Here is an 18,555-nt window from a genome sequence, read left to right as displayed (position 1 = left end):
TTTACCCAAAAGCATAAAACCTTTTACAAAATGCTTCACTTGCAAGATATCACAATATTGAATTCTATTTGGGGATTCAGAAAATAAAATAAATAAATGCCAACTTTCAAATTGGAGAAAAAAAAATAAATGGCTTAAGATATTTTGGGTAGGGGAGGTAGTACAGGCAGGACTGAGGACAAGTAAGAGTCAAACAGAAATGAAGGTACTTGTGAAGATTTAGGCTTAGTCTTATAGTAAGTACAATTCACAATTCATGATTTCACTGGGAGACGCTAACAAAATGCAAAGAAACCATGTCTTCAAAAGTTATATTGCCACTTTTAAAACAAGACATTAAGACGTTTTTAATATTAAAAAGTGGTCATATTAAAATCTTAATTTTAATCAAGTAAAACTGGTGGGACTATTATGTAACTTTAATACTAAGAACTCACTAATTTTAATTTCATGAAAATGTTATTTAAATAAACATTTTCTTAATTGAGCCTTGGTATTTTATTTCCCAACTTCCAAATTGCCAAAATCCCAAGCAAAATGCAGTGGAAGATACCCTTATTTGGTTTGCAGCATCAGTAGAACTTTAACTAAAAAAGTTCTAAAAATCATGCTTTGATTCTGGTTGTCGGGGGTAGATGTATAAATCAAAAACTACTCTTTTCTAGATCTAAGCACACCACTGTTATTTATCAGTATAAACTCTTTTCTGAGAGACACATAGTAAATGAACACAGAGTAGACTCATAATAAATAATTGTCTTCTTTTTCCTTTCATTTATTGCAGACCAGTTGAATTTTCAGAAGTTGAATACCCAGAAGTTGAAAATCAAAGAAGACCACAATTTTGGGACCCTATTCGGCTAGCCCTTTTCACATTGGCCATTGCAGCAATCATAGGAATTGCAATTGGTATTGTTACTCATTTTGTTGTTGCAGGTGAGTATCCAGGTCACAATTGCCTAAGTACTCCATGACTTAGTATCTTGAAATTCTCTGCTATATAAAAAATGATATTTACATGATATTAACATTTAATTACTTATCTTTTATTGACGTTAAATTGTATTTTGGTTCAACATTGAACACTATGTTATATATAGTGTAGAGAAACTTACAATAGACCTTATATGGATTTTCACATCTGAAAAATACAAATTTAAAAAAAAAGAAAGGATGAAAGGATTAACTGCAGAATAAAGGCAAATCACACCTTCTACTGAGTTTAACATATTTTTCTCCAAATCAATATATTAATGAATTATCCCCCAAGAAGTTGATGATATGACAAAGGTTACCAAAAAGGATTACCAGTAAAAGGCTAAAGAATCAAGAATTATTTTTTAAATTGCCTTAACCAACCAGACATTCTCAAAATAGTTAAAAGTTTTTAAAAGGAATTAAATTGGCAGGAAAATACCTAGTTTGGTTAAAGAGGTCTGTGCTGGTTCAACTGCTAAGAAATCCTTGGGTTTTCTATCTATACTCACAGGCAGTAGATTGCTAAGGGAGCCAAGCTTCCAGCAGAAGACTACTTCATCAAATATTATTTTTTTAAATTGTGGAATATAATACATTTACACTGAAGTGATACCTTCCAGTGCAACTTAACTAGTAGTGAGAGAGCAAATTTCAAAGAATGCTATGGGATACAGTTATTTCCTTATTGTAAAATATAACATATATGCAAAAAGGTGATAGCTTTCAAAGTATGATTTAACAAGTAGTTACAAAGGAAATTTCCAAGAATGTTATAGGTGACAGTACCATAGTTTCAGTTATTTCCCTTTGTAAAATATAACATATATACAAAAAGCCAATAAATTTCAAATTACAATTTAACAAGTAGCTATATAGCAAATTTCAAAGAATGTTATGGGTTACAGTTCCACCATTTCACTTCTTTCCTTCTAGCTATTCTTATACCCTAAGAACTAAGAAAAAGAATTACATAGAGATTCAGTATTCATAATCCTTTGTTAAATTCTATCTTGTCTGTTGTTACCTTTCCCTCTAGTTTAATCACTTTCCCAATCTTCAGGAATGTCTAGGCAGTGAACACTTGTTCATGTTGAAAAGTGGTATCAACATCATGGGAAGAGGGAATGCAACTGGTTGATGTTCTTGAAGATGGTGTTACCTCTGCGTTTTGGGACTTAGCTGTCATAGGAACTTTCTGGGGGATTTAAGTTTCTGAAGAATAAATTTAGTGAGTGAAACTTTTATTGAGTCTTAAATAGGGACTCAGGTATTCTTTAGGGTTTTGGGGACTACTGTTGATTTGGGCTTATCATACTGTGACCATTTGGCATATTTAGCTGAAGCTTGCAGAGCAGTAACCTCCAGGACAGGCTCTCAACTTTATTTGAAATCTCTTAGCCACTGGTACTTTATTTTACTGCCTTTCTTTTCCCCATTTGGGTCAAAAAAGGCATTTTCAACCCCTTGATGCCAGGATCAGGCTCATTTCTGGAATCCATGTCCCACAGTGCCAGGGAGTCTACTCACCTGGCGAGTCCTGCCCCATGTTGGGGGGAGGGTGATGAATTTATTTGCACAATTGGACTAAGAGAGAAAAAGTCCACATTTGAGCAACAAAAGATGTTCTCTGGAGGTGATTCCTAGGCACAATAATAGGTGGGCTTAGCTTCACCTTTACAACCATAAGTTTCACAACAGCAAGCCATTTAAAGACATGTATCCCACAAACAAGCACTACAAATATAGGTAGGTGCTTGATATACTTCTAAGGTATGACACTGGTACAGAGAGTAGACAACAGAGTAGTATTTGGGAAAAATCTACCTATTGGATGCCAGGAACTATAATAAATAAGAATACCTTACCAGCACCACACAAATACTAGGGGCAAATAATTAAGTGCTGAAAAGAGCTATGTGGTATTTTTGGTCATGAGAATTGTTTAAAAATGGGAAGTGATGAGGATTGTACAACTAAGTGATGATAATGTGAGATATTGATTGATTATTGTGGACAGACCATATAGTATATGGAATTAGGAACCCTCTACTTTGTAAGTCAAGCATTATTTTTGAAGGAAAAACAAAATTGCTTCATGACTGAGGGAAGAAGGAAAAACTCAGAGTTAGTTTCTAATTATATGCAGTAGTGAATAGTGAGTACCAAAATCAAACCAAAGGACAATCAAAACCCATTTAACTAAAAAAAATCCATTTACCTTTGTTTTTGGTGACTATATTTGTGATCACATGTGACTGAGACTTCACCGAAAATTTAAAAAATCATATCACTCAAAACAATAAACCACACTTGAAGGACATCTCAGGAAAAGGTAAAATATTGTCCAACACTACTAGTCTACCATCCCAATCACTTTATTTAGAAAATGATAATATCCACTTCTTACATTTTCATAAAATAAAGGCATAAACCAAGTTACCCTCTGCAATTTTTATCCTTATTATTATTATTTTCTTTGAGTTAGAAGGTAATGAAGTGCTTTCTTTTTTAATGCTCACCATCAATGCTGCAGTTGTTCAAATACAAAAAAGGATAATATAAATAATGTCATAAAAAGTATTTTTAAAAAGAGGCTATGGTAGGCTGAAAAGTGGACCTCAAAGATGTTCACGCTAAAATCTCCAGAACCTGTAAATCTTAACTCATGTGGCAAAAAAAAAAAAAAAAAATTAATTTTCTGATTAAATTACGGATCTTGAGAAGGGGAGATTATAGATTATTCTGGGTGTGTCCTAAACCTAAAAGCAATGGTGACAACTGTCCTTATAAGAAGGAGGACAAGGTAAGTAGAGGAATAAATGGAGATGTGATCCTGGTGCATGTGCTAAGGAAGGAGGACAATCTCTAGAGGCTGAAAAGGTGAGGAAACAGATTTTTCCCTCTAGCCTTCAGGGGAACAAGCCCTGCCAAAACCTTAATTTTAGCCCCATAAGATTAATTTCAATTTGCGTTATTTTAAGCCACTAAGTTTGTGGTAATGTGTTACAGCAACAATAGAAAATGAATACAGGCACACCTTGGAGAAATTTTGTGTTCAGTTCCAGACCACTACAATAAAGCAAATATCACAAAAAAGCAAGTCAACCAATTTTTGGTTTCCCTGTGCAAATAAAAATGTTATGTTTACATTATACTGTAATCTATTAGTGTGCAATAGCATTGTGTCTAAAAAAAACAATGTGCGTATCTTAATTTAAAACACTTTATTACTAAAAATGCTAACAATCATATTAGCCTTTGGGAAGCTGTAATATGTTTTGCTGATGGAAGGTCTTGTCTTAATGTTGATGCCTGGTGACTGATGAGGGTGGTGGTTGCTGAAGGTTGGGGTGACTGCAGCATTTTCTAAAATTAAAACAACAATGAAGTCTGCCACGTTGATGGACTCTTCCTTTCATGAATAATTTCTGTATAGCATGCAATACTGTTTGATAGCATTTTGCCCCCAGTAGAACCTCTTTCAAAATTGGAGTCAACCCTTTCAACTAAGTTGATGTAATATTTTAAATCCTTTGTTGTCATTTCTGTAATGTTCACATCATCTAGAACAGGAGTAGATTCTATCTTGAGTTAACCACTTTCTTTGTTTATCCATAAGAAACAACTCCTCATCTGTGCAAGTTTTATCATGAAATTTATCATATTCATGCTTGACTTCTAATTCTAGTTCTATTGCTATTTCCACCACACCCACAGTTACTTCCTCCACTGACATCTTGAACTCCTCAAAGTCATCCATGAGGTTTGAAATCAACTACTTCCAAACTCCTGCTGATGTTGATATTTTGTCCTCCCATAAATCACAAATTTTTAAATGGCTTCTAGAATGGTGAATTGTTTCCGGAAAGTTTTCAGTTTATTTTGCCTAGATCCATCAGAGTAATCACTATATGTCGGCTATAGTTTTACAAAATGTATTTCTTAAATAATAAGAACTGAACAGCAGAATTACTCCTTGGTCCATGGGTTGCAGGATGTATTTTGTGTTTGCAGGCCTGAAAACAACATTAATCTCATTGAACATCTCCATCAGAGCTATGAGTCACCAGGTGCATTGTCAATGAGCAGCACAATTTTGAAAGGAATCTTTTTTTTCTGAGCAATAATTCTCAACAGTGGGCTTAAAATATTCAGCCAACTATGTTGTAAACAGATGTGCTGCCTTACAGGTTTTGTTCTATTTATAGAGCACAAGCAGAGGAAATTTACCACAATTTTTAAGGGTCCCAGGATTTTCAGAAAGGTAAATGATCCTTGGCTTCAACTTAAAGTCACCAGCTGCATTAGTTCCTAACAAGAGGGTCAGCCTGTTTTTTGAAGATTTGAAGCCAGGGACTGGCTTCTTCTCTCTAGCTAGGAAAGTCTTACATGGCATTTTCTTCCAAAAGAAGGTTGTTTCATCTACATTGGAAATCTGTTGTTTAGTGTAACCACCTTCATAAATTATCTTAAGTAGATCTTCTGGATAACTTGCTGCAGCTTCTACATCATTTGCCATTTTGCCTTGTGAAACACCTTTGATGTTACAGAGATGGCTTCTTTCCTTAAACTTCATGAACAAGCCTCTGCTATCTTCCAACTTTTCTTCCACAGCTACCTCATCTCTCTCAGCCATCACAGGATTGAGAGTGAGGGTCCTCTCTGAATTAGGTTTTGGCTGAAGGGAATGTTGTGGCTGGTTTGACCTTCTATCCAGACCCACTAAAACTTTCCCCATATCATCAATAAAGCTGTTTTGCTTTCTTACCATTCATGTGTTCACAGGAGTAGCACTTTTCATTTCCTTCAAAAACTTTTCTTTTGCATTTGCAACTTGACTGTTTGGTGCAAGAAGCTAGCTTTTGGCCAGTCATGGCTTTTGACATGCTTTTCTCAGTAAGCTTAATCATTTCTAGCTTTTCATTTAAGATGAAAGATGTATGACTCTTCCTTTCACTTGAACACCAAGGCCATTGAGGGTTATTAATCTGTCTAATTTCAATATTGTTGCATCTCAGGGAATTGGAAAGTCTGAGGAGTGGGAGAAAGACAGGGATCACCTAGTTGGTAGAAGAGTAAGAACACAGATATTTATCAATTAGCTTCACCCTCTTATATTGGTGCATTTCATGGCACCACAAAGCGATTGCAATAGTAACATCAAAGATCACCATAACAGATATAATAATAATGAAAAATTTGATATATGATGAGAATTATCAAAATGTGACAGAGAGACACAAAGTGACCACATGTTAGAAAAAATGGCACAGATAGACTTGCTCAATCTAGGGTTGCCACAAACATTCAATTTGAAAAAATTGCAATATCTGCAAAGTGCAATAAGGTGAAGTACAATGAATAAAGTATATCTGTATAGAGGTTAACATCCTAGGATGTGAGAATTTTCCAAATGAAATTTCCATGCAGTTGAGTTGCCTAAGTATAGATGAAAATTTAGTAAAAGAAAGGATAGACCATGACATAAGATAAATAAGTAGAAGGGCATAGAAGTAGTTAAGGTGACAGACATTTTTTGAAAGTAATGCACACTTTTACAACATAAGGAAATAAAAACTAAGTCAAAATGAGTGACAGCATCAACATAGTGATGTAAACAGCTACTGAAAACCTCTCACCAGAGATTCAGTGGAAAAAAATGGTCAATTCTCACTTGTTCAGAAATCTGGAGGAAGGTAAAGACTGGAGAAGGACCCCGCAAACACTGAATTAAAGATAGAGAAAAATATCAGGTAGGAAACTTCTGTTCCAAACCAGCCAGTTCACTTCCCTACCCCTCACTTGGACCCATGCAGCTTGGGAAGTGCCCAGAGAAAAAGCCAGGATACCTCCAGCCTCCCACCAGAACACAGACTATAAAACCTCTCTCACAGCAGTGAGACAGCCCCACCTATATCCAGGCACAGAGACTCAAGTTCTCAGGGACCCATGGCAGGACTTAATCTGCTGGGGAGGATGGACTATAAAAGGGCAACAAGGAGGACTTTCCAAAATGGAAGAATAGAGAGAGAATGGCAAAATATTTCACAAAAGCAGCAAGTAGCATGACAGAAACTGCCCATATCAAGTATTTGGGGCCCAGAGGACAGAGGAGAACATTTCAAGGTCCAGATGAGTGAGGGATGAGTAGTCTGAGAAAATGTGAACACAGACTATAATGCTTGGTGTCCTTCTCTCACCTATGAGGGAAACTTCAGTGGGTAGCATGATCCTTTCCTGGGGTATAGCTGCAGATTGCAGCAGCCAGGGGAGTCCTCCACCACAAGTACAGTGTCAGACAGTGTCCCACACTAAGCCAGGTTTTGGCCAGCAAAGAGAAAGCACAGGGACCCCACAGTTTCAACTCTATGCAGTCAGATGCTGTGGTGCTCCAGGAGGTAAAAATCTTTGGAGGATGATTAAGGCAAGTGTGCCATCTTCTGGGAGGCTGGAAAGTGAAAGCAAAAATTCCAGGGCTTTTCAGAGCCTCTCCAGACTCTATCCCAGGCCCATCAGAGCTGATCTACACCCCTGCATGGATACCCAGCCCAGTTTTGGTCTGAGAAATACTGATGACCCAATTGTCAAAACAGTGCCCTAATACAAACCCAAGCAATAACTAAATCCTAGGCAAGAGAGAGACAACCAACCTTCAGAATAGACCCATCAAGATAATCAGATAACCAGATATCAGCAGAAAAGCACAAGGCATTCTAAAACTCAAGAAAAAACAGCTCAGTCAAAGCAATAAATAAAAAAATTCAGAGGAGACACAGAATCTGGAACAACTAATCAAACACATGTAAACAAATCTGGAACAATTCAAAGAAATGAAGAAAATGTGTACAAAGAGATAAAAGATCCTAAAAAAACACTGGAAGAGCATAGAGAAGAATTTGAAAGAGTACATAAAAAAAGACAGACATTATGGAAATAACAGACACTGGATGAATTAAACACATACTGGAGATATATAACAGAAGATTTGAAGAGGCAGAAGAAAGAATCAGTGAGCTAGAAGACAGATCCACTGAATGCAAACAGACAAAAGAACAAATGGAGAAAAAGTGGAAAAATTTGAGCAGGGTCTCAGGAAATTGATTGACAACAGAAAGCATACAACGTATACATCATGGGTATCCAAAAAGGAGAAGACAAGGGAAAAAGGCCAGGAAGAATATTCAAGAAAATAATGGCTGAATATTTCCCAAACCTTATTAATGACAAATATGCAAATTCAAGAAGCCCGGTGTACTCCAAACAGAATGATCTAAATAGACCCACTCCAAGACACATGGTAATCAGACTGTCAAATGCTGAAGAGAAGGGAAAAGTTCTGAAAGCAGCAAGAGAAAAGTGATGCACAACATACAAGGGAAGCCAAATAAGACTAAGTGCTGATTTCTCATCAGACTTCATGGCAGCAAGAAAGCAGCAGTGTTTTGAAGATACTGAAACAGAAAAAGTGCTAGCCAAGAATTCTCTATCCAGCAAAGCTGTCCTACAAAAGTGAGGAAGTTTTTAAAAATATTCACAGATAAACAGAAGTGTGAAGAGTTTGTTACTGAGACTGGTCCTATGATAATTAATGAAGGGAGATATGACAGCTGAAAAGAAAAGACAGGAGAGATAGGTCTGGAATAGGGTACAGAATTTAAGAGTATTATTAAGGGTAATTTAAAGGATAAAAAAAGGGAGAGAAAAATAGATCTGACAAATAAAAACCAAATGATAAGATAGCTGAATTAACAGCCTTTAGAGTAATAACTTTGAATGTTAATGGATTAAATTCTCCAATTAAAAGATACAGATTGGCAGAATGGATTAAAAAATATGATACATCTATATGCTGTTTAAAAGAGACTCATTTTATACCCAAAGAAACAAATTGGTTGAAAGTGAAAGGATGGAAAAAAGATATTTCATACAAGTAGTAACCAAAAAAACAAAACAAAACAAAACAAAACAAAAAAACCAGGGTAGCTAACTAATATCAGACAGAATAGACTTTAAATTCAAAAATGTTATAAGAGATAAAGAAAGACACTATTTATAAAAGGGGCAATTCACCAATAAGGAATAACAACCATAAATATATATGCTCCTATTGGAGAGCACCAAAGTACATGAGGCAAACACTGGCAAAACTGATGGGAGTAATAGACAGCTCTACTTTTTTAGTGGGAAATTTCAACACACCACTCTCTCCAATAGATAGAACATCTAAACAGAGGATCAATAAAGAAACAGAGAACCTAAATAATATGGTAAATGAACTAGATGTAACAGACATATATAGAACATTGCACACCCTAACAGCAGGATATACATTCTTCTCAAGTGTTCATGGAACATTCACCAGGATAGAACATATGCTGGAACAGAAAACAGGTCTTAATAAATTTTAAAAGATTGAAATTATACAAAGTACTTTCTCTGATCGTAATGGAATAAGCTGGAAATCAATTAAAAAATGTATGGAGGCTAATCAACACACTCAAACACTCAAAGAAAAAAATGCAAGAGAAATCAGTAAATATCTTGAGACAAATGAAGACAAGAACACAATGTATAAAAACTTATGGGATTCAGTGAAGGTAGTGCTGAGAGGGAATTTAAAGACTGCATTAAAAAGGAACAAGAGCTAAAACCAAAGACCTAACTGAACAACTGGAGAAACTGGAGAAAAAACAGCAAACTAATCCCAAAGCAAGAAGAAGAGAAGAAATAACAAAGATTAGAACAGAAATTAATGAACTGGAGAACAAAACACAATAGAGAGAATCAATGAAATCAAAAGTTGGATCTTTGAGAAGAACAATAAAATCACTAAACTCTTGGCTAGACTTACAAAGATAAAAGGAGAGAAACTGTGAATAAATAAAATCAGAAACCAGAGGGGAGCCTTACCATTGACCCCAAAGATATAAAAAAATGTTAAGAGGGTACTATGATGAACTGTTTGCCAACAAACTAGACAACTTAGATGAAATGCACCACTTCCTAGAAACACATGAACAAATTACACTGACTCAAGAAGAAATAGAAGACTTCAACAAACCAATCACAAGTAAAGAGATTAAATCAGCCATCAAAAACTTACCAACAAAGAAATGCACAAGACTGGATGGCATCACAGGTGAATTTTACCAAACATTTCAAGAAGAACTTACACCATTCCTGCTCAAACTCTTCCAAAAAATTGAAGAAGAGGAAATACTACCTAACTCCTGTGAAGCCAACATTATTCAAATACCAAAGTCAGATAAAGATACAGAAAAGAAAACTTCAGGCCAATCTCTCTAATGAATATAGATGTAAAAATTCTCAACAAAATACTTGCAAATCAAATTCAACTGTATATTAAAGAATTATACACCATGACCAAGTGAGTTTTATTCCAGGTATGCAAGGGTGGATCAACAAAAGAAAATCAATTAATGTAATACAGCACATTAACAAATCAAAAAGGAAGAACCATCAGATAATCTCAATTGATGTAGAAAAGCCATTTGACAAACTTCAGCATCCTTTCATGATAAAAACACTTCAAAAAGTAGGAATCAAAGGAAACTTTCACAATGTGATAAAGGGCATATATGAAAAACCTATATACTAGTTGTATGATCCTTGGCAAGTTACTTTTTAACTTTAAGCATCAGTACTCTTATATAAACAGTATAGCATTATTTTTACTTCAGGGATTTGTTGTGAGGATTAAATTAGATGATCTATTTGTGTTTAGTTCAGCACATGGTATACAGTAATTTCTCACAAATATTTGTCATTGTTAAATTGGATTTCTACAATGGCTTCCTAATTGACCTTATTTAAAAATTCTTTTAATGTTCAATTATGTCATTGGTGAAATAAGCCTAGCATATAATAAGGACTCATTAAAAGTCAGCTATTATATGATTAGCATATAATGAAAGTTCAATAAATGCCAGGTATTATTAATATAAAATTTCAATGTTATTGAAATGGAATTAGTATAGTGTCCAATAAAATTAGTATATAATATGCAGCTTACATATTTAGAGCTTTTGAAAGTGCTTGAGTATATATTAAAATTAAGTGTACTTCTACATGATTTCAAAAAATAGTTTTGCCCAACTAGAAGAGTCTTAAAGAGAATTTGGAATATGTATATGATAGTGAATGAAACAGCTTTATCACTCTGAGGTGAATTTTAATCAAAATTTTGTAATAGAACTTTAATTGTTAAATCTTGTCATGATATGCCTGGAGAAGTAGCTTGAATCTATTAAATTTAATAAGACAATAGATGTGAGAGCAAATTAGATATGACTTGGTATCTATAAGGAATTTGGTAAATATTCATTTATCTGTTCATCCATTAATAAAAGTAAAGCTGTAAACTTAAAATAAAAATAGTATCACAACATAACAAAACAATAAACTTTTGGGGTAAAAAGTAGCATTATTCCCAACTTCTCATTTTGAATGAACAGATGTATTTTTTAAAGAAGTGGGAAAGTACACAGGATCAGTTTTGTAAATGAAATAAAGAAATTTTTTTAAATGTGATAATTGGTCTCAGTCAAGTAAAACAGTATTTACAGAAGGAGAAAAATAAACCAAAATGTATCAATTTACTTCTTGGTATTGGGTTATATATTATTTTTGTTCTCTTAATATATACTTTTCCGTTTATTCCAGGGTTTCTGATAAAGTATTTATAATCTGAAAAGTGTTTTTAAATTAAATTTTAATAAAATTCAAAATTACCATGTTCAGCATAGTATGATGTATTATGCACTTAACTGTCAAATATTGAAATAATTAATTATTAATTGGCTTCTTGTTTCATATACGAGTTAAGGTACTGTTCTTTTTATTTATAGTGCTAGAAATGCCACTTCCTCATAAAAGTGCAAAAGGGGCACAACTTCCTTCAAGGAGCTGACATACCAGTCGACTGGGATTATAGATCCCTATCATACAGTGGCATGTGCAAAGTTAGAGCTCTTCACAGAATTAGAATAATATTGTGCCAAGTGCCAAGTAGAATGATTCACCAGCTATCATAGTAGAAAAGTTGTGAAGTCCCTATCTCAACCTGGAGGTTTCAGAAACTTCCCCAAATAAGAAGTGATGTCATGGGTAGTACTTAGACAGTGGAGAGGTCTAAAGTCTGGGGAAGAGGCATTCCAGGGAAAGGGGTATTTCAGGTGAAAGAAGCGGCACAAGCCAAAGCTTATGGGAGGAAAACAGCATGGTGAATGCAGACATATGTAAACAATTTGCTTTAGTTGCAATATAAGTCCTAAAAGGAAGGTGGGAAAGAGATGCTAAAGGTACTAAAGAGGTAGGCAGGATCCTACCTACCTAGTGGTCAAGGAAAACTTTATGTGTCATATTAAAGAGGAAACTCTTTCCTTAATATGGAAGTGCTTTAATTTAATAATGGAAGTGATATTGTCAAATTTGCAATTAGAAAAGATCACTCTGTCTACTTTATGGAGAATAGATTTGAGGGAAACAGAACTGGGGGCAGGGCTAATATTTAAAAAGCTGCTACAATTTTCCAAGTCATGAGCTAGAGCAATAGAGGTGGTGGAATTTGTGAATGAAGGATAGGTTTTTAAAATGTATGCAATAACATTGTCAGAACTGGCTGATTAATTAGGAAGGGATCAAAGATTACTCCAAGATTTCTAGTCATGGTAATAAAGTGGATTGTAATGACAGCAATTAAGATAGAAAATATAGATGGAGGACTTCTTTTTGTTTTAGAACAGTCATTTTGCTTTGGATAGACATCAGCTGGATGATGGTTTGGGCCTTTATTAAGGAAGTAGCTTTTGTGAGTAGGATAAGGGATTTGAGAAATATTATAAATGGGTTATCAGTAGGTTATAAATGGGTATCAATAGGACTTAAAGACAGATTGAATGTTAGAAATGAGGAAGAAGCCAAGTCTTTGGTGAATTGAGTAGATGATAGGGCTGTTCATAAAGATAGAAAATTAAAGAAATACAGCAGGTTTTAGCACAGGAAGAGGTAAGTGATTATCTCACTTTCAGAATATTACATTTGAGGTGACTATTGAATGTCTGATGAATAGTCTTCTAAAGTCAGTTGATATAGAATTGGAACTCATTTCTGTTTTTGAAATAAAAAAAAATTAAGAGTCATGAGCAATTGGTTGGGGGTGAGGTCGTCACAGTTAAGATCACCCAGGAGTGCTTGGCATGACCAGGGTAAAAAGATTGGACCTTGGGGCATCTAAGAGTAGAGTGAAAATAAAGAATTCTGCAATATAACGAAGAAGGAGTGGCTAGGGGAAAAGGTAGAAAACTAGAAGACTGACTTCAGAAAGCCAAAGATGGGATTTCAAACTATAATTAGGGCTTCAAAGAAATTAAGGAAGAAAAGACCAACAAAAGTGACCATTAGATGTTATAGCTATTGTGCTTGACAATGGCAATTTCAGTTAGAGGTTTGCAGAATTGAAAAGTGAATGGGAAAAGAGAAAGTGAAACAGTCATTATAGTCTTTTTTAAAAAACTTTATCAAAAAATTGAAAAAAAAATGTTTCAAACAAAACAAAACAAAGGAATAAGAAAAACAAATATCCTAAAATAACTACATTGCTTCCAATATGCTCCTACCATACCCCCAAAAATTAACGAACCATAGTCATTTCTGAGCATTCCCATATCATTAAGATTACCCTCAATATCTTACCTATTATTATATTATCATTCCCCTTTCACTAGTTGCTGTCTATCTCTAGGTCCCCTAAATTCTACAATGTAAGACACTTGTTTACATTTTTTACAAAGTTCACATTTGTGGTGTCATATAATATCTCTCTTTTTAGATTGTCTTCTATTTAAGTAAGTTTAGCAACAGCATAGAAAAATTGTACCCTCTTCAATATATTCTCATAATTCAGTTTCACTATGATATACCTATGTTAGTAGTTCTTTGAAGAATTGAAAATTTTTACATGACTTTCAGCAATTGCTTTTAATATTTCCATCATATGTTACCTAGTCAATAGTATCAAATTTTGATATGCACAAACATCTGTAAATGAGGTATCCCAAAAGTATACTTTGGTCCAGATTAGACATTTCAGTTCGCAGCTATTATGGAATTACCAAATACTGAAAAAAATGTTCTCTAATAATTTTTGTAAGTAGAAATACACTGCGTTATACTAAGTGAGGGAAAGGAACTCATGACATTTAACTCTAGGTCTTTTGTTTATTTTTCCTTTCAGATGATAAGTCATTCTATTACCTTGCCTCTTTTAAAGTCACAAATATCAAATACAAAGAAAAATACGGAATAAGAACCTCAAGGGAGTTTGCAGAAAGGAGTCATCAGATTGAGAGAATGGTAACCTTAATAGATGCTCTAAATATTTATGAATATGTCTTTCTGCCTCACTTTGAATGTGTTCATTACAGTAACTTAGCCTCTCTGTGCCTCAGTTTCTTCTTTTGTAAAATGGGGATGATACAATACCTTGGTCATATGGTTGTGAGGATTAAATGACTTAAAATATAAGCAAAATATTCAGAATAGATTAAAGTAGCTAATAGATTAGCACTTAGGGAAATTGTTAGTCAAAACAAAAGTTTTCCTATTTGTAACTCTTGATTTTATCTTTCTTGGTTCATTTTCCTTAACCTTTACATAAAAATATAGGATTGCCACATTCAGCTTATCATTTTGTTTATTTTGTTGTCGAAACCACTTAGGGTCATATAAAAAGATTTTCATCTATATTATTGATATCATTCTCAGATTTAGTTATGCCCCTCAAGTATCTTGGTATCTCTTTATAACTTATGGATTTGTCAAGGCATATGTCATTTTTAAAAATATATTGGGTGAGCTAAAAATCCTTATCTATCATAGGAGAAAGTCAATTAGAATAGTTAATCCTCCATTTCTTGCCCCATGAAAAGCATGGTTATGGAGATCATTGATTTGTTTAGCAAAATAAAGTATATTAGTCTAGGATGTTCTCCTTTAAGTCTATGACAGTTAATTCTGGAACAAAGAAGTAACTTCTGTATAGAAAGGACACTGCATTAATTTGATTCGTTACCATCAGCTATAGAGAGCACCTCTTAATTAAAAGGGGATTTTAGCACTCCCACCCTTCTCTCAGTGTTCTCTCCTATATCCATATCATTAAGAACATGGGAAATATTTACATTTTATTCTGTTATTTATCTTTATATAGGTTGGTTCTAAATGTTGAAGCTGATAAATAATATTTTAATTTCCATAGCTAATTAAAGAGTATTTTTGTTTACTATCAGAACAGTGTTCCTGTTTTCTACAAATACGTTCCTGCAATTCATAGGCCATTCAGAGAAGAATATTCCTAGAGTTTGATTTGAACAGATTATCCTTTGATTTTTTTGTAAACCCCCTACATTTTACTATATCTTCAGGTATTCCAAAGATTTTCATATTTATTTATCTATTTTATTCCTCCTTCTCAAAACCCTATCTTCCTGCTTCAGTTCGAAATGATTGCTTTCTAGGTACATTTCATGGAGGAAAACCCGGGTCAAGACAGGTCTATTCTTTTGGATGGGATCCATTGCTTCCTGTGTCCCATGTTTTACTTGATGTAGTGGGTTATGACCTTCAAGTAACTTTCCTAAAATAAAGTACATGGGAAATAAAATTTCTGAATTATTGCATGCCAAAAAAAAGTTCTTTATTCTATATTCCAGTCAATTAATGGATAATTTGGATATTGTGGTGGTTTGAAGCTATATGTACCCCCAAAAAACATGTTCTTAAGTGTAATACATGCCTGTGGGTATGAAGCCATTGTAAGGTGGAACTTTTGATGAGGTTACTTCAGTTAAGGTGTGTCTCACCTCATTTAAGATGTGTCTTAATCCTATTACTTGAGTCCTTTATAAATTGAATGTATTCAGACATGAGAGAGAGAAAGCCAAAGAGGAAGCAGCAAGAAGAAATCAAAGTAACCCAGAAGAGAAGCGAAAGACCAGGAGATGCTGCCATGTGCTTTGCCACGTGCCTTTTGTGTTACATAAGAAATCCTTCCCTAACCTGATGTTACTGTCTTAAAAATGTTATGGGTTTGATTTTTGCATTTAAGACTTTAGTCTATATGGAATTGATATTTGTGTATGTGCTTGAGGTAGGGATTTAATTTCATTTTTCTTCCATTAGAGATAAGAAGTTCCCTCTGAATAGTCAGACTTTTTCTGAATAATCTGCCATGACATCTCTGCTACAAATCAAATTTCCATATTTTAAAAGAGTACTTCTGGGATCTTTAATCTGTTCTGTCCCTCTCTTTGTTTTTCACTATGCCAAAACCATGAAGTCTTTTTTTTAAAAGCAGTTTAATTGAGATATATTCATACATTATATAATCCATCCAAAGTATACTATCAATGGTTCACAGTGTAATCACAGAATTGTGCATTCATCACAAAAGTTTTATAACATTTTCATTACTCCGAAAAGTAAAACCCTTTACCCCTTAGACCTCCCCCCCCATTATTAACATTCATTTCTTTTGCTTTGAGTGTAAAGTCTAAGAAACCACAACTTACCTCAAGATCTTGAAGAAGCTCCCCTGTATTCTCTTCTAGGAATTTTATGGTACTGACTTTCATAGTTACGTCTTTGATCCATTTTGAGTTAATTTTTTATAAGGTGTGAGAAGGGGGTCTTCTTTCATTCTTTTGGATATGTGTATCCAGTTCTAGCACCCGTTGTTGAAGAGACTGTTCTATCCCAGATGAATGGATTTGGTGACCTTGTGAAAATTAATTGACCTTAGATATGAGGGTCTATTTCTGAACTCCCAATTTGATTCCATTGGTCAATGTGTCTATGTCAGCAACATGCTGTTTGACCACTGTAGTTTTATAATACACTTGAAAGCCAGGAACTGTGCTCCATCTTCCTTCTTCTTTCTCAAGATGCTTTTGGCTATTCTGGGACCCTTACACTTCTAAATAAATTTGTCAATAGGCTTTTCCATTTCTGCAGAGTAGGTTGTTGGAATTTTGATCAGGATTACATTGAAATTGTACATCAATTTCAGTAGAATTGACATCTTAATGATATTTAGTGTTCCAATTCGCTAACACAGAATGTCTTTCTATTTATTTCGGTCTTCTTTGATTTCTTTGAGCAATGTTTTGTAGTTTTCTGCATATGTCCTTTACATCCCTGGTTATATTTATTTCTAGATATTGGATTATTTTAGTTGCTATTGCAAATGGAAGTTTTTCCTTGATTTCCTTCTCAGATTGCTCCTTACTAGTGTAAAAAAACATTACTCATTTTTGCATGTTGATCTTGTATCCCACCACTTTGTTGAATTTGCTTATCATCTATAATAGCTTTGTTGTACAGTTTTCAGGACTTTCTATATATAGGATCATGTTATTGGCAACTAGTCAAAGTTCTAGTCAAAGTTTCTCCTTTCTGATGTGAATGACTTTTATTTCTTTTTCTGCCTAATTGCTCTAGCTAGAACTTCTAGCACAATGTTGTATATCAATGGTGACAGTGGGCATCCTTGTCTTGTTCCAGATCTTAGAGAGAAAGCTTTCAGGTTTCACCAAATTGTATGATGTTAACTGTGGGTTTTTCACATGTGGCCTTTATCATGCTGAGGAAGTTTCATTTTATGCATTTATTTCAAAATGTTTTTATTAAGAAAGTATGCTACATTTTGTCAAATGCTTTTTCTTTTTCATCAAGATAATCATGCTGATTGCCCCCTTCATTTTGTTAATATATTTTATTACATTGATTGATTTTCTTGTGTTGCTGTTTTCCCCTCCATTTTGTTAAGGTGTTTTATTACATTAATTGGTTTCCTTGTGTTGAACCACCCTTACATACCTGGGATAAAACCAACTTTACCATGGTGTATAATTCTTTTAATGTACCGTTGGATTTGATTTGCAAGTATTTTGTTGAGGATTTTTGCATCTGTATTCATTAGAGAAGTTGGTCTGTAATTTTCTTCTCTGGTAGTTTCTTTATCTGGCTTTGGTATTCTTGGATTGATTTGTAGAATTCCCCTGGGAAGCTGTGGTCCTGGGATTTTCTTTGTTGAGAGGTTTCTGATGATCAATTCGATATTTTCCTTGTAATTGGTAAGTTGAGGTCTTTATTTCTTCCTGAATCAGTTTAGATGTTCATGTATTTCTAGGCAATTGCCTATGTCATCTAGGTTGCATAATTTTTTGGCATGTAGTTGTCCATAATATCCTCTTAGGTTCTTTTTTATTTCTGTGAGGTCTAGCTAAGGATTTGTCAATATTATTGATTTTCTCAAAGAACCAACTTTTGGTCTTGTTGATTCTTTCTATTTTTTGTTGTTGTTGTTGTTGTTGTTCTCAATTTCATTGATTTCTCCTCTAATTTTATTTTTTATTTCTTTCAGCTTGCTTTCTTTGGGATTAGTGTACTGCTTTTTTTCTAATTCCTCCATGTGCGTAGTTAGGTCTTTGACATTAGCTCTGTCTTCTTTATTAATGTAGGCATCTAGGGCTATGAATTTTCCTCTCAGGATTAACT

At 34.2% G+C, this 18,555-nt stretch overlaps 1 protein-coding gene across 1 annotated transcript in view; it reads left to right on the top strand.

Moving 5' to 3' along the window:
* Positions 1-18,555, top strand: part of TMPRSS11F (transmembrane serine protease 11F) — a 148,762-nt gene that overhangs the window by 95,172 nt on the left and 35,035 nt on the right. The window contains exons 2-3 of the mRNA XM_037831434.1: positions 735-936; positions 14,234-14,352. Of these exons, the coding sequence (XP_037687362.1) occupies positions 735-936; positions 14,234-14,352 (321 nt within the window). The remainder of the gene's footprint in view (positions 1-734; positions 937-14,233; positions 14,353-18,555) is intronic.

The sequence above is a fragment of the Choloepus didactylus genome, chromosome 3, assembly GCF_015220235.1.
Source record: "Choloepus didactylus isolate mChoDid1 chromosome 3, mChoDid1.pri, whole genome shotgun sequence".
Classification (NCBI taxonomy): Eukaryota; Metazoa; Chordata; class Mammalia; order Pilosa; family Megalonychidae; genus Choloepus; species Choloepus didactylus.
The sequence above is the reverse complement of the archived record's forward strand: the minus strand, read 5'-3'. Positions and strand labels throughout refer to the sequence as shown.